Raw genomic sequence first — 17,746 nt, forward strand, 5'->3', positions numbered from 1 at the left:
GCAGCAGACGTTCCACTTGTGTGCCTCTGTCCAATAAGCATCATTGTCAACTACGCCTATGGTGGGCCCAGGAACATCGAGACTGGATCATGGATAAATGCTAGATAGTTGCCTGGTCGAATGAATCATGATTTCTCTTTTATCACATCGATGGGCATATTAGGGTATACCGTCTTCCAGACGAGCATTTGGTCCCCCTGTACAGCAGGTCATACAAAGGCTGGTGTTGACAGTATTATGCTTTGGGAGATGTTCTCATGGGTGGCTCTGGAACCCTTTGTAGTGGTAGAACAGACCATGGAAGCTGCTGGCTAGCTGCACATAACTATGTATCAGTTGTACCTTTACATGGCATCTGTTTTCCCGACTTGAAATGTAATCTTCCAGCAGAATAATGCCCCATGTAACAAAGCTCAAATAGTGTTGAAGTGGTTCGAAGAGCATAAGGATGAATTCCAGTTAATTTCCTGGCTACCTAACTCACTGGATCTTAACCTGATAGAGCACATTTGGGATGTCATGAAGCAGCAGTTCAGAGCTCAAACACTACTATGTTGAAATAGCTCGACTTTGTGGACCGCTGCGTAGACTTTGGTACAACCTGTCTCCAGTTACCTACCAAGAACTTGTGGCATCCATGCCAAAGTGAGTTGCAGCTGTTTTGCAGGGCAAAGGTCATGCAATGTGTTATTAAGTAGGTGGTCATAATGTTTTGGCACTTCAGTGTAGTTATAAAAAGTTCATGAAATGCTTCTAGGCTTTACCATGCACTAAGAGTCTTTGAATGCAAAAGAAGTAGAAACTGTAGCCTGAAGTAAAAGCAAGGAAAGCATTGTCATGCTTGTAATCATGAAGAGGCAGATCAACTAACAGTCAAAGGTAAATCTGCTGGCTAGAAATGTTAATTCTGAAATTTGAATACATCACTCCAAGAAGCATTCTTTGAAATTTGTTGTGTGCTTAACTTATCAAAATGACAGGTGAAAAGACGTAAGCCTGAAAGAAAAGAGTAAATTGTTAAGATTTTAAATGTTTTTGGTAATTGTAGCCAAAGAAAAAATACATTTAAACTGGAAATTTCACAAACAACATTATGCATTTTATTTAAACAAAGAATTATAATTAGAAGACTAATAAAAATGCAAATATTTCAAGGAAGTGCAAAAGAGACATGAAATAAACAGACTTTGAGATTGCTTTTCTAGAATGGTTTCAAGCTACTGTTTATACAGTTATTTTTACTAATTTGCTGAATTTTTGAGAGAATTTTGTCACCTAACATCTCACAGTTTGAAGAAACAAACATAGAACATTACTTGTCAGAAATTGTTTGATGAGAAGATAAAAAACAGATCATCCTGCAGCTGATAAGTGGGTAAAAGGCATTTTGCTTGAGCTGCTAATGTATATTTGCTGCTTGAAATTTATGATACTGATGAAATTCAACTATGGTACAGAATACATATTAATATTTAAAAGTGAAACAGCAGTTTAAGAAATTGAAGGAATAAGTTACTGTTTTATTAATGTGCAATACGAAACCAACAGTTAAAAAGACAGCACTAGTTATTGATAAAAACAGAGAAACCTTGATGCTTAAAGGGAGTCAGGAATTTATTTCTGACTTACCACAATAAAAAGACTCATGGATGACAAACAGTATGTTTACTGATTTTCTTTTGAAATGAGACAGTGAATTGAAAACTGAAGAAAATAGCTGTGCAGCACACACATTTTTATCTGAAAAACATTCATGTCTCTGCCGGCAAATACAGTTTCTAACATTTGACGTTTAATTTTAGGATATTATAAAAGCTTTCAAATTTCATTTCAGAAAAGAATGTTGATGAGAAGTGAGAACTTAGATAACTAAGTCAGTATCTCTACTTGAGGCTATGCATATTGTAGTCAGTATATAGAATTAATCTTGTAAAATTATTTAAAAAATGTTTCCAAAATGTGGTTTTTTACACAGAAGAAGCCTCAGAGGAATAGCAAACTATAGCTTATGTTTGAGATGTCAGTGAGGGAAGTTATGATGATTAATTTTTAGAATACTTATCAAGTCGCCACAGAATTGAGACAAGGTGGCAAAAAAAAAAAAAAAAAAAAAAAGACTATGAAAGTTTTAAAAGAATTGCAGGAACTGGCTGCGAGAGTAATGACATGTCATCATCATTCGGTTCTAGAAAAGCACTGCAAATTTTAAGAAAAATTCTTGAACTGAAATGAGCGAATCAAAAAAGCTATCGGCAGTTTTACAAAATTGAGAATGCAGTTGAGAAATTGTTGTTGAACATTATGAAATAAACACAGATAGAATAGTTGTTTGAAGAGAATAAAATTTCACCAGAAAAATAATTATAAAAATATTTTCATAAAAAATTAGCAAATGAATTCGTGTAAATAGTTTAATTTTAATATTAATTTTTAATTATCATTTTAGAATTAATTAATGAATGAATTTTTAGTTATTATTTTGCTTGAAAAGTTTAAAACTGATATTACTGTTTGCAATGTATGAAACATTGTTTATTAAACTTAACCTCTTAATAAATTCAAATATATGTTTGGACGTGATTTTTATAAGGGGGCGGTTGTATTACATTTACTTTAAATTAAATGTATGGTATTTGATAGAAAATGGATATAAGTTAATTAACTGCAGAAAAAAATCTGGCAATTATTTCTCTTAATATTTGGTGTTTCATTTATTTTGCTATAGAGTGAAAAGGAGGTTGACAATTTAAATGAGAAACTTAAGAATTTAACTGAAAATAGTAGTTCAATGGAAATGCTTGCATCTGAAATGAAGAAACTGAGGTAAGACTGGCTTTTCTTTTATGTTGAGGAGTGGTAATTTTTCGTAACATTTTACTTAATTCAAAAAACTAAACTTTTCACTCAAATATGAATCAGAAATAAAATATTATTGTTATTTTACTTGATGCTTAAAAACTACTTTTTGGAGATTTAGTCATTTTATTTGAGAAACAGTCAGATAGGCAGACTTTTCCTTCTCAATTTAATATGAATTCGGAGTCTGTAACTTTATGGATCTAGGATGTGAGTAAAAAAAATACTATTTTATTTAATTAAATTATGAATGCAAGTGACAAAGATATCAAGTCTATTTTGCTTTCAGAATTATTGAAAATAATTTAAAACTTGCTATTTTTCACTATAGTGAGCTTTGTTTTTATATTTGCAGAATTATCTCAGCCTGTTATTTTCATTATACTAGAAAAAGAAAACATATAGTGTCTGATATGAAATTCTGTTTGGATTAAGATGTCGTATCTGGCATATGTGATGAAAATATGCATATTGTTACAAATCCTAAGACTTGATTTTTTAAGCGAGTGTCTGTTTTAATGTAATAAATCCAAATTACCTTGATATACACTAAAACTTTTCACCAGTTGCCACTTGTTTAGTTTCTAAAATGAAATGAGCTGCCTTAAAGCACTTTAATTGCATAGTCTGTGCTCACAGTATGCAATAAACACTATGCCATTTTAGCATATCTCTTCATGTATTCTGTGAATTGTACACCTTACCACAATCTCTGTTTTATTCTTATGTATATGTATGTGTGTGTGTAAAATAAAAGTATGTAAACATAAGTTATAATTTAAATTAGCAATAGCCCTTTATGCTTAATTTTGATTGTGTATCAGATTTCACAGTAATTGTTGTAATAGTAGTAATTGTTGGTTGGTTTGATCAATGAAAGAAACACTGCAGTATTAGTCAGTCAAGTGTTTGTGGTAAAAACTGTCATTGAATTTTGAAGAAATGGAAGCATTCAAGAAAACATTTTAAGAATTAATTGAAACAGAAAGGCTAATGTCTGATTACATATTTACTGTGAAGAATCTGGCCTTAATTACAAAATATTTTAGTTAAGAGTCTTGCCACAAGGCTCAGGTGCGAGGCATTTCAACAGGCTCCTAGGCTGGGAAAGCCACATCCTGTGTGTAGCATCATGTGGAAAAGCATATCTTTCCTGGCATAACATTAAGTAGTACTTTGCAGTGAAAAAAAATTTCTCGTGATAAGTGATGAATGAGAATACAGATCAAAGAGTCAGTCATATCATAAGCTGGTGATGTCATGAAGCAATATTGCAGCCAAAAATGATGCATCAGCCCTGGCTATAAGTGCAGTAAGAAAGACAATTTTAACATGCAGTAATGCTACAACAAACCTCAAAATATGCCTAGTAATAATTGGAAAATCTGAAAATCCTAGCTTCTTTAAAACAATTTTTTAAAATATTTCTCTTCTTGTATTCAGAAAATGGGCATGGATGAGCAATGAGATTTTCAAAGATCATGTTTTTTAAGCAATTCATTCCTTCAACAGAATTCCTCAACAGAGAAATTTTTGAAAGAAAATAATTTACTCATAAAAGCTGTTTTGTTGCTAGGTAATGCCCTATCACAATCTGATGCAGAGGAGTTTAAAGATGGTGATTATAAGGCAATGTTTTTATCCCCCCCTCGAGTGTAACTTCTATATGCCAACCTATGGATCAGGGCATTTTGGAAACAATAAAAAGGAACTATTGCTGGAAGCTACTGTCCACAGTGATAGAAAAAAATTAAGAAGGACAAGCCACAATTGAAGAACTAAAATGCATCAATGTAAAGGTTGTGCTTATTGGGTTGCATGGGCCTAAGCTAGTGTAAGGCCTAGAGCAGTTGTCAAATCATGGAAGAAGCTGTTAGGCAATTATGAAAAGATGAAAATGGGGAACACACATGAAACTGGATAAACTGTTCTACCTTTATTCCAATGTATACCTGGATGTGAAGCTGCATCTGCACAAGAAATCGAAAGTTGGATGAAAGATGATGGTCAGTGAGAAATAACAGTACCCTTCTATTATCGAGACCGGATTCAGAAATGTATATATGGATGCATTTATATTTATGGATGTATATGTTCATGCATGCATGCATATATGTATGTGTATACAAGCACACTTATATACACATACATACATTTTTGAAGCTTATCCTGATAACAGAAGAGAACTGAAATACCCATTGAAGAAATTGTCGTTTTTAAACAGTTGTGATGAAAATAAAAGTGAGGATCAAGCCCCAGCTGTTCAGCCTCGCAGGATTTCACATAATGATGAAGTTAAGGCTCTAGAATCTGCAATTAAATATATTGAGCAAAAGAAGGAGCTACAAGAATTGACACAGTGATGCTGCAAAGATGTCAAGAAGAAGAAACGACACTCATCAAAAAGCAAAAAATTTCTTTTGATTATCACAGAACTGAACTTTCAAAGTTAACTGTAGACTGTCAGTTAAGTTTTTTCTTTATATTTTTCCTGTTTTGTTTTAAAAGTCATTATTAGGCTTGTAGTACAATTGCTGTCCAGAAAGTTCTGTGAATGTGTCTATATTTACAATGGATTGTTGGTCTTATGTAAAACAAATGTTACTGTTCTTTGAAGTAATCCCCATTAAGGATTACTTCAAATTTGGGAACACACATTTGGGAATGGCACATTTGGTAACAGCTGTACAAGTCTCGGAAATTCTTGACACAGTCTTCTTTAGGGGTGGCCTTCATCATGGTTGTAAAATTATGTTGGATGTCTGAAGGACTCTGTCCCTCCAGGGCCAATTTCAATTTGGGGAACACGAAAAAGTGTGGAGGGGGGAACGTCTGGGAGTAGGGTAGGTGATTCAGGAACTCAACTCGCATGTTGGCCATGAACTTCTGCACCAGAAAGGCAGTGTGTGGCTGGGCATTGTCATGGAGAAGGTTCCAGTTGCCTTGCTTGGTGTACTGGGGGCATACTCACTTGATATAATTCAGCAAACGTTTCAGTATTTCCACGTACGTAGTGGCAGTTAGCATGGTGCCCTCAGGGAGGAATTTGTTATGGATGAGAACCTCAAGTTGAAGAACATCACAAGCATTGTCTTGATGTGGGATTTCTCACTTCGCACCTTTTTACATTTCAGAGAGCATTGACGCTGCTGCTCTATACTGTTGATGCTTGCTTTCAGGATTATGTCTCAGACACCAGGTCTCATCACCCATGATGATGGTTTTTAGAAATTTGATCTGCCATGATGATGAGGTCTGCACAAGGTTTAAGCTGAAGTTCATTTATTCTAATGTCAAAGTGTGGGACACATGTTGGGAGCAAAGCTTTCAGTTACCCAAATTGTAGGTCACTATGAGGTGTGTCATCTCATAACCAATGCCCTTTTTTTCCGCTATCATTCACATTATTACATGACGATCCTGGGCCAAAAGTTCCTTCACTTTCTGTACATTGTCTGAAGTGTATGCAGTTACAGGCCAACCACTTTGGGGAGAGTTTTCCAGGGTTCGTAGGGTCCTTAAGAGTTCTTAAGCGCCCTTAGGTTTTTCGGAATCAATTTTCGGTCCTTAAAAGTCCTTAATTTTGACCCAAATCAGCAGAAGGTCCTTAATTTTAATCACCTGAAATTTCTGTCTTGTTTTTACAACTGCTATTTTCAATGTGAATTATCATTTTGGAGGAATATTTTTGACAATTCACTGACAAATATAATTATTTTATGAATGGGTTCATGGGTTATAATTTGTTCCTATTTCTAATATAAGGGGTGGACACTGGAGTTTCTGAGCAAGGAGTAAAACATAAGCATTTCAAAATTATTTAATTTTTTTCTAATGAAGAGCTGTTAAACAACTTTCCACTTTTGGGGATATGAATTCTTATATTAAACGGCTCTAAATTTGGCGGTTTTAAGATCAATTTCTATAAAAAAAATTTATTTCAGAGATCTGGGAATTTTTTGGCGATTTTTTTTTAAACATTATAACATTGATAAATTTAACTAAAATAATGCTAATATATTGAAATTATATTTAAGGAATAACATTAAAATAGAACATATAAAACATTTTAATTTTTTTGCTGTCATATTATAGAGTGACATTACTTTCTACACTGGTTATCATAAATTAAGGAAAAATCACAAAAATACCAATAACTCCCTTAAAAATAAGCCAACCGGTGTAAAATTTGAATATGTTACCAAGTAAGAGTAGCTGAGTAAAACTGCAATATGCAAATTAGTGAGGCTGCACTCGGAATACGTAATCTGCGAGGAGCATAAAAGTCCATGTTTGAGAGCAAGCCCACATATTTCACTGTGATAGTGACATCAGAAATCTGAGATAGCCAATTTGTACCAATGACCTCCAAGCATCATTTGCCCGCAAAACTATGACGGAGAGCCATTGGGAGACTAGAGGCAGGATAAAGTCAAACAGAAGTGGCCAGAAGGCTAAATGTGAGTCCTTCTGTGGTTCATAGACTTTGGAGGCAATTTCAAACCACAGATTCAGCATCTAGGTGGTTTAGCCAAGGACGGCCAACTGCTACGATGAGCGCCAGTGACAGATATTTGACATTATGTTCACGCAAGAATAGAACCGCTACTCCGACTCTACTTAGATCCTCCCTTGCCGTAGCCACTGGAAGGTTGGTGTCAATGTCAACTGTGCGTAGAAGGCTTCATGAAGGTGGTCTGCATGCGAGGTGACCAGCCATTTGCGTGTCGCTTATGTCACGCCATAGGAGAGACCGTTTGCAGTGGGCACAACATGTCCAGTGGATGCCTGATCAGTGGAGAGCTGTTCTCTTTACGGACAAGTCCAGGTTTACTCTAGAAAGCGATAGTAGGCGTCATTTGATATGGAGAGAACTTGGAACCCGTTATCAACCGTCAAACATCCGTGAAAGAGATGCATACAGAAGAGGCAGTGTCTGTGTTTGGAGTGGCATCTCTTCGGGTGGACACACAGACCTCCATGTCTTTCCAAGGGGAACCATGAATGCTCAGGTTTATAGAGATGACATCTTTGATGCTTATCGGGGCAATAGATGATGCTTTCCTGTTACAGGACAACACAAGACCACATAGGGCTCGCATCGTAGATGATTATCTTCAACAGGAAACAATTATGCCCATGGAGTGGCCAGCTCGTTCCCCGGACTTGAATCCTATCGAGCACGTTTGGGATGCTTTAGGAAGACGTCTAGCTGCTCTCAATTCGCCCCTCAAACCCTTGTCGCGCTTGCAATTGCTCTCGCTTCCTGTGGAACTGATAGACCGCATAATTGAAAGCATCACACATCGCTGTATATGCTGTAATGCTTCTAGAAGTGATCATATTCCATATTGAAGGTACTTTTCCTATAGCAAACTGACAACTTCGATTTGTTCATTTTATACATGTGCTAATTTCTATACTACCATAATTGTCTGGTAATTTCTTTTTATGTTATTTGATACCTTACTATGTGTAGTATATTGTGGGTAAATTTCATAAAATTCTACATGTAACTTTTTCAGTAATCATGATTTTTCTGATTTTTCCTTAATTTATGATAACCAGTGTATTTTGGCAACTTATTATACAGTATTTTTGAATCTAAAAAATAAACAAGGTAATAAATGCTATAAAGCACAGTTTACAAAACAGTTCATAGCAAAAGCAAAATAGCTATGTAACTAATTAAAAATTCCTTCCTTTTAATTTTTTCATGGTAAGAATTTTTCCTATCTAATTGTCTCAGAATATTCAGAATTATCAGAATATGCAACAGATATCGGATAGACATATAAAGATTACCATATATCATTTCATATTTATTCTGAATGCTCAACTTTTTCTTTATATTCTAATTGCATCTGGTTTTTCTCTATAAAATTAATTTTACACTTTTCCACTGTTCCCCCCCCCAAATATTTCTTCCGCCCCCCTTTTTTTGATGATATAGAATTGGTAGGGCTAATTTTTCTTTAGGATTTTAAATGTTGCAATTTGGAAAGTTTAGAAGGGTTTGAAAGCAAGATTTACAGACCCACAATTCTAGAAGGCTCTAGAAAAATGTGACAAAGTGAAAAATGTCTTCATTGTATTAACACATAATGAATATATTTTACAGAAATTTGAGATGAATTTGGAGAATTTTTGGAAAGACAATGAAAACATGATCTTTGAATGTTGTACTTCTGATACCAGAAGTATGTTGTCTTCCTTTTATTTTCTCAACTTTTCACTAGACACAAGTATAGAAAATATCAAAAATGTTTCTAATCTTTTCTCATGGACAGGCTTTTAAAAGAAATTTTAAAAAATTGAAAACTGACAATTTAAAAGATTCACCTTACATGTCTCAATGGATCATACACAGGGCTGGCACTAGGCATTTTTCCACATGATGCTATCTCTGTGGATCCTAAACCCTGCTCCCAGTGCTTGTTCTAACTTCTAAACGTTTCGCTATATTCTAGATTTTGTTGCTCGGTGTGTCACTAAATTCTAAAAATTCTGCCTCATCAGCTCTGAAACAAGCCCTTACCATATATCATTTCATATTTATTCTGAATGTTCAACTTTTTCTTTATATTATAATTGCATCCAGTATTTTAGAATAACAGAAATCTTTTAATTCCAAAAATTAAAATAATTCCATATTAAAGAAAGAAACTGAATACATAAAGAGGAAGAAAATTATTCTTTGAAGATATATACAGTTATTATTATGTAGATTAACCAGTTGTTTATAATTTTAGCCTTTACAATAAGTTTCCCTTTCCTCACCAAAATACAAATTAGATAGTTTTAAACTGAGGTTTTTGAATTGTAAAACAGAGTGTTTTTGCTCTCCTCTGGGTTGTTGCTTTAGTTCCTGCCAGCTCTGATAATTTGTAATTATTCCTCTTTGCGTTGTTACTGCTGATATTTTAATTTGTTACAACAATAGAGTTACTGAGTCAGCTTAGATTAAAATTAAATTATGTAGTCTTTGAATACTAGTCCGCACTTTTAGTTTGAATTCGACTGTTCCTTTTTAATTGCATCACCACATGTTCACCAATTGCATCACCACATGTTCTTATGTTGATTTTGTCAACATAAGAACATGCCAGTATGTTCTAAATTCTGTTTAAATAAAAAGGTTTATTTAAACCTTTATGTGACTTTGCAGTTACTTTTAGACATAGCGATAATGTGCTTCATGTCTATCAGAGGTTTTGGATTCTTTAACTTTTACCAAATCAAGTAAAACCTCATTAGGATAAAGAGACTGGCAAGTTAGGAGATAAAGCACACAAAAACTAGTGAGAACATTGGTTTGTGTATTGAAGCAGATTTCTAATTGTTAGAAAAGATGTTTAAAGAAAAGAAAATTGATATAAATGAATCCAAAATGTCTAGGAAGGCTTCAAATTAAAAAGACTCATAAATGTTTTGTAGCTTTTGATGTGGAATTATCCTAATACCGTTTAAATATCCTAATACTGTCATAAATTGCGTGTATTTTAAACTGTGAAATGTTATTAGATTGTGATTTTAATAGTGCTTTTCTAACAAATGTTTTTAAAAAATAAATAAAATTTAATAGTGGTCATGTAAATCTATAAGGACTAAGATAACTACCTAATTTAATTATTTGTAACTAACTGCTCACCATTAAGAGTTATCTTTGGATATTAAAGCAAGTTATTGCCTTTCATTAATCCTTACTGTGGTCACAAGATACAGCACAAAAATGTAAAAGTTAGTGTTTTTGTTATTCTTTGCATCTAGTGAGACTTAAAATAATGCAAAAGGACCTTTGGTGCATTAGTGGCTTATTGAAATCTTATAATATATTACTGGGTTACAATCCCAGAAACTCTACATGATACTACAACACTAACTGTGTCAGACAGATGGAGCACAACTAACTTTCAAAACTTGCTAACCATGCCTACATTAGGCTTCCAGGTTTGTTCTGACCAACAGATCTCTCTCTAGGCAAGCAGCAACACTGGCAACAGCCAATCTTCTGTTATGAATCATGCTGATTATGATTTTATTTCTCCTTTTAACCTATGCCGTTTGACATAAAATCTACCTGCTGTTTACTAAACCTCTAGACTAAGTATGTGGCAAAATGAGGTATAAAAGAAAAAAAATCAACATAAAGCTAACTGTTAGTAAAATGTAAGTAAAATGTTCCTAATCTTCTTTCAAATATGTTTAACAATTATACGTGTAAAATAGTGGATTTTATTCTCAAATTTGTTTTAGTTATGTTTATTAAATTATGTTTAATAAGAATGCATCTTAGTTATGGATTTATTTTACACTTAGCGAGTTATTACAAAAGTGAAGTTCAGATATTAAGTTGATTGAATTTAATTGAATTTATCCAGCTCCAATTTGCTGATAGGCCCTTAAAGCTCCTTAAAAGTACTTAATTTCCTTGTGCAGAAAATGTGTACGAACCCTGTCTTCAGTGGTGTCCCGCCCTTCTTAGATGAATTTAAACTACTCACACATGCATGCTCATACTGTTATGAGGATTTCATGAATCTGTTTTGCTGATTTTCCAACTTTGAAACAGAACAGCATATTTGTTCACTGATCTATTTTGAGTTTCGAATGCACACACAATATCTTCACTCTACAATGAGCTGTTTCCATAATAAACATGCAGTTCCATAATAAACGTGCATACCCCTAGAACTAATTCAGTGTTGACCTGCTTGGCACTGGAAGTGCTGGTTGCATACTTTATATGACTGTGAGCTATGTCATTTACAAAATTTTCTGGGTAGAGTTTGTATGTAAAATTATGACATAGTTTGATGATTAATAGGCCTTTTTCTTAACATCTACATTTAATATTTTTACTTTGTTGTTTATCCAAGATTCTGCTCACTCGTGTATGTCGGATAGCCAAGACTCTGCTGTATATGAAATAGAGATTATGGCAAGAGAGTCTCTTACATACTCTGTTTCATATATACTTGGCATACAATCTCATATATGTTTCTTATTTTTTGGTTAACAATAAAAAAATCCGTTGTACATAGTATCATGTGCTATTTTGGATGCATGAAGCATGATTATATAACTGGCAAATGTTACTTCCGAAAATATATGCGTATTTTTTGTTTAAAATGTTTTCTTAAATTGAAGGATAGTTACTATTTCAAATAAGGGAGAGGTTAGTTGCTTCCTTACTTTATGCTTATGATAATTTCTGCATCTTGTTTAATCTTTAATAAAAAAAAAAGAATAGGATTGAAACAAATGTAATCTCACTGTAATATGATTTTTTGCTATGATTTTATCACCATGTATTATTTTTAAAGATATAATGTAGTGTATATATAAAGAATACAGTTACAAAAGCTGAAGTTCTGTGGTGTCCCGATGCAGAAGGGTAACCATATGCAGGTACATGCAGAAGTTAGGCGAGTACTCTGTAGTACTACAGGTGATTGAGATATTGCTGAACCTAGCTAACTGTCCAGCTTCCATTCCAGTTTTGAGTGAGAACACACAGGGTGCAGTCCAAAGGTCTTTTGCCCATCTTTTTCCCTACTACCTACATCTCAGAAGGACTTTTGGCTCATTGTGAAATTTGAATGCCCCTTTGCCGCACAGACACTCTATGCTTACAAACATCCTTGTCTTACCCGAATTTGAAGCCAGCCCATTCAAGTGGTCTAACCAAGATGGCAGTCAGTGTCTCTAACCATTATACTGGTTTGGTGGCAGTAACCATAGGCAGAGGGAGATAATGAAAGAGAGGGAAAGAACATGCACGTATGGTAGACAAAGGAATAATGAAACAATGTAGTATTAAATATTACGTGCTTGTATAATGCTGTTGTTTAATAAATATGTATAGTCAAAAAGACAAAAGGTTGTTAAGGCTATCTTATTAAGATATTATTATAAATGGATATGAGGAATTGAGTAAGGGCTTTGAAAACTGGAAAAAGGTATCTTAACAAAAGTCTGATAGATGCATAAAGTCAATAAGACTAAAAAAGTGTCTTACATTTTCCCATTATGAAATCAAAACTGAAGAAACATCACATATCTTTTCATCCTGAAAATTCATCAAAGATACATTCATTCATTCATATATATATATATATATATATATATTAAATTAGTTTTTGGACAAAATGACACTGCAGATTACCTTAGTTTAGATCTTACATTGATTCTCACCATGAACACATATTTACTGAAAACTTAGATATCATTCAAGACCCACACCTTAAAAATCTCATCAGCTTTGGTTTAGAATGCAGACCAGTATGGTACATTAGCAAAAGGTTTTGCTTCAGAAGTATAGAAAATAACTTCAACAAATTTATTGTCAAGTCTAGCTCTCAGCTTAGTATACCTAATACTGCTTTTTTTAAGTGGAAGGACGAAATACTGCAACGAATAAAAACTGAAAATTAACCAAGTAAAATTTTGTAGCAGGTTAAAATGATCTCACATTCTTTCTGGTATTAAAGCATTAAAACAACAATTTAGTATCACTAAAATAGAGAATGCAAATAATAACTTAAGCATTATTTGAAAATTTTACTGCAAAATAATTATTGGCATAGAACTGCTAAATGCTGCAACTTATCAGCTCACTAATGTAACAGAAATTTCAGTAATCAACAACAGATTTGCTAACCTTTTGTGCTTTTCCTAAGTTCCATAAAACATCACTAAAATTCAGATGCATTGCTAATGGCATTAACAACTGAAAAAAATATATATATAGAGAGAGAGAGAGAGAGACTTTTTTTTTTTTTTTTTTTTTTTTGCGCTGTAGCTTAAAAAAGAAAAAAAAATGTAATTTAATCTTTACTACAAGTAACACAGAACATAATTATTGCTGGATTATCAGTAATAATCATCCTATTATTAAAACTATTCATTCTCTAGATATTATAAACATCTATGACTTTGAAAATTTACATACTTTGCTTCCATTAGAAGAAATCTACATTAGCTTTCTTTTTGTACCAGAATGCTTTCCTACTATGCTCACTATACTAGACTTTAATGGAAGACCTTCCTCACTTGCACTATTTTTAATAACTGCATTAAATTTGAAAATCAGCTGTTTAAACAAGTCAAAGGAACACCCATTGGAGCTTCTAGTAGTCTTTCTAATTTCTTTTTATTTATTAAAGAATTTAAATCTCATAAAACCTGTTTGAATCCTGGAGAAGTCATGGGTGTTTGTAAATACAAGCAATAATATTTTAATCTGAAGCAATAATATTTTAGGTTTTGCTATATTTGCGATTGCAATAAATAATATATATATATATTTGCACGTTGGTTTAAGGTTTAAAGTTTGTTTCAGAGATGAGAATTCTTTACATTTAGCTCATATTGTTGAGCTGGAGAAAGAGAAACTTCAGTTAGAAAATAAATATGCTAATCAAAATATGGTAAGTTTTTTTTTAGAAGTCTTTTATGCTGTTCATTTCTTTTCTTTTTCTTTTTTTTTTTTTTTCTTTTTTTCTTTTTCTTTTTTTCTTTTCTTTTTTTTTTTTTATATATATATGAGTAGATTTATGTTAATATTTATTTTTAAAAATACAAATATTGTATGTTACTTAAATGCTGCTTATATTTTTATATCTTATAAAGATTAAATGCTGCTTATATTTTTATATCTTATAAAGATTAAATGCTGCTTATATTTTCATATTTTATCTTTAAAAGTTACATATAAAATGAGAAATATAAGTATACACATAGTATACACTGGTGTGCAAAAATTAAGGACGAAGTCGAAAAATTAGCATATCAGCTGAACGAAGAGGCAGAGCGGACAGAAAGACCAATCAGGAGATTAAGTAAAGTGATGTACTGTAGCACATGCGCAGATATGCAGGTAGACGTAATGGGGGAGTGTCTGAGTAGTATAAAGCATGTTGTCGGTGTAAGATTAGTATTTCTGGCAAAGAGATTGTACATCGTATAGCAGATAAAATCACACCGAGTTGCTGCCTCAGCGAGCAATGGCGAATAATCAATCTGTTAGACGACATCTGGATGCTTTTACTCGAAGTCGAATCATTGGGAAGTTGGAGGAAGGCCGCAGTGTGACAAGTGTGGCTGCAGAGTTCAGAATTGCTCACAGCATCGTTTCACGACTTTGGAGACAATTTCAAACTACAGGAACAGCTATCTGGGATTTTAGTAGTGGTCATCCACAAGGAACCACACTGGCAGATGACCGGTATATTACCTTACAGGCCAGAAGAAACAGGTGGCAAACAGCGGGAGAAATCGCTAGACACACGACACAGGCGACTGGACGACCGATATCGCGTTTTACCGTGGCCAGAAGACTGCACTGTGGTGGTCTGTTTGCACGACGCCCTGTACGGTGTGTACCTCTAACGCCTGCCCATCGGAGAAGGCGTTCTCTGTGGTGCCGGGAACACCGGAATTGGAGATACTATGAATGGGGATGAGTACTCTTTACAGATGAGAGCAGATTCAGTCTGAGTAGCGATTCTCATCGCATACTCATCTGGAGAGAGCGGGGAAGCCGCAATCATCCCTCGAACATCATTGAAAGGGTCAGGTATGGAGGTGGCGGTGTTCTCGTTTGGGGAGGCATCATGCTTGGTAGTCGTACAGACCTTCACATCTTCAACGCAGGTTCAGTCAACGGGACCCGTTATTGTAACGAGATTCTTCTTTCATATGTGCGTCTTTTTAGAGGCGCTATGGGTCCGCAGTTCCTTTTCATGATGGACGACAATGCACCATGTCATCTCACAGTAGCTGCCGAACAGCTCTTAGAGAGTGAGGATATTGAACGTATGGATTGGCTGCCACGATCTCCGGATCTCAATCCCATCGAGCATGTATGGGATTTTCTAGGCAGACGCTTGGCAGCTCGTACCTTACCACCAGTAACGATTCCGGAGCTTCGATTGGCGCTGCAAGATGAATGGGAAGCAATGCCTCAACAACTCATTGACACCCTCATTCTCAGCATGGCAGATGCTGTGAAACCTGCCTAGCAGTCAGGGGAGATCATATCCCCTATTAAAGACCGGATGTTTCTTGCTGGACACCCATCACAGGGATGTTTCGGCCTTCAGTCGCATTGCACTCCATGCTACTTTTTCAATAAAGCTTCTTTTTATCCCTCTGATTTCTCTTTTAGGAAGTGTTGCTTACATTACTCATGTCCTTACGTATTGGGGATCTTACGGTATTAAATGTGTTGATTTGGAAAGCTTTTGTACAAAGTAATATTGAAAAAACCGTCTCGTCCTTAATTTTTGCACACCAGTGTATATATTTCACTGTTCCCAAACATTTTCATCTTATTAAATATTTGCATGTGTTCTCTTTCACTGCTAGATAGTGTTTCTAATTCAGATTTTTTCATGGTCATACATTCGATGCACAACAATGAAAGCATTAGCAACCAACATTGTTTCACTTTTAGACCACATTATGCATTTATTTTAGTAGTTGCATCTCTAGTTGTGTGCACAGGTGCTAAAAAATGTAACAGCTTGGAGATAATGTATATCCAGGTTGTTACATTTATGCAATTTGTAAATATTCCATTGTAAAATATATATGCTTATTTCATCAGCTGAGTTCCTAGTGTTTACATGTCTTTGCACATCAATATATTCTATTGAATGGTAGTCCACACATATACTTGCTCTGTATATATTCTAATTCAGGTTTAGCCAGGTTTATTACGGCTATAAGTTGTGTTTCAGTTGATTGATTATCCAGAGAACATGCTCACTTCAGTTGTCAAAGGTCATTTCAATAGTCATGCTCCCTTCAGTAGTCAAAATAACAATACTTCTTATCCTACTGGAAAAATTTATGAAAGAAGCCGCACTTTTGCAAGCAAAACGTTAGTCATGGCATTTGAATAAAGAATAATAACAACAATATATAGATAGCTAATGAAACAATGGGCTTTCCTTTATTCACACTAAAATCATCAATCAGTTATAGTTTAAAACATTTACAGTTTGAGATGCTACAATGCTCCTGAAATTACACTTCAGTGTTCTATAATAAGACTCATATTCTTTGTTATTATCATATACCAAGCACACGAGCATTTTGCGTTTTTTCAATAGGGCTGTATCTGATAATTGAAAGAGTCACTTTAATGACTAAATTTAGCACTGATTGAAGCACATCGTGGTATTTATTAGCTGTGTGTACAACAGCATTGTTTTGCTGATTGATAGTGGAATTCTTTTGAAATGGTTTAGCAAAAAGTAATAAAACAGTTCAGATATTCAGCAGTATTTATTTATGGAGTTGGAACTGCTACCATAAAATTCCAAATGAATAGACTATATTTTCATTAGTAAAATTTTGCTCTTTCCTCTGATTGCTGCAGTATCATATGAAACCATTTAGCCTATTAAGATTTAAACATCTTTTTATTCCTGAAGACACTATGAAATCAAGTACACATACATAAATTGCGCAGACATACCTCTTACTATTCACATGAAATAGTTCACGTAAATTTGCTTATAAAATCAAATTTGATTTCATTCCACTTTAATGCTGTGAGCAAATACAAGATGCTAATCATTTCTTCCATTCTCAGATTTGGTAAAAACTTCATTTGGGCATTTTAAATATGTGGAAGCTCGTTAAAACCTCTCAGAATGGTGCATTTATGATTGTTCATTGAATAGATTTTCTTCCTCGACTGTTGAATTACTCGAGTAACACTAGGAATCCCATCCATGTTAACTCAAAATCACAGTTATTCGAAGGGTTATTGTATAAAAAAATAAATAAATAAACTGTACTATAATTAATAATTAGTTCTCTTGCAAAAATACTCTTAACGATTTACTTATATTTTCTAGCAGTTTAATCTGGAGAA

General features: G+C 34.0%; 1 protein-coding gene across 3 annotated transcripts in view; it reads left to right on the forward strand.

Moving 5' to 3' along the window:
- The window catches only part of LOC118195371 (mitotic spindle assembly checkpoint protein MAD1-like), a 126,349-nt gene that overhangs the window by 100,065 nt on the left and 8,538 nt on the right, over window positions 1–17,746 (forward strand). For all 3 annotated transcript variants that reach the window (XM_085820492.1, XM_085820491.1, XM_085820493.1), the window contains 2 exons: window positions 2,726–2,823; window positions 14,201–14,288. In XM_085820492.1, the coding sequence (XP_085676618.1) occupies window positions 2,726–2,823; window positions 14,201–14,288 (186 nt within the window). The remainder of the gene's footprint in view (window positions 1–2,725; window positions 2,824–14,200; window positions 14,289–17,746) is intronic.

This window comes from Stegodyphus dumicola, chromosome 7 (genome assembly GCF_044657685.1).
Source record: "Stegodyphus dumicola isolate Sdum_Otavi_A_Nest chromosome 7, ASM4465768v1".
In the NCBI taxonomy this organism is placed as follows: Eukaryota; Metazoa; Arthropoda; class Arachnida; order Araneae; family Eresidae; genus Stegodyphus; species Stegodyphus dumicola.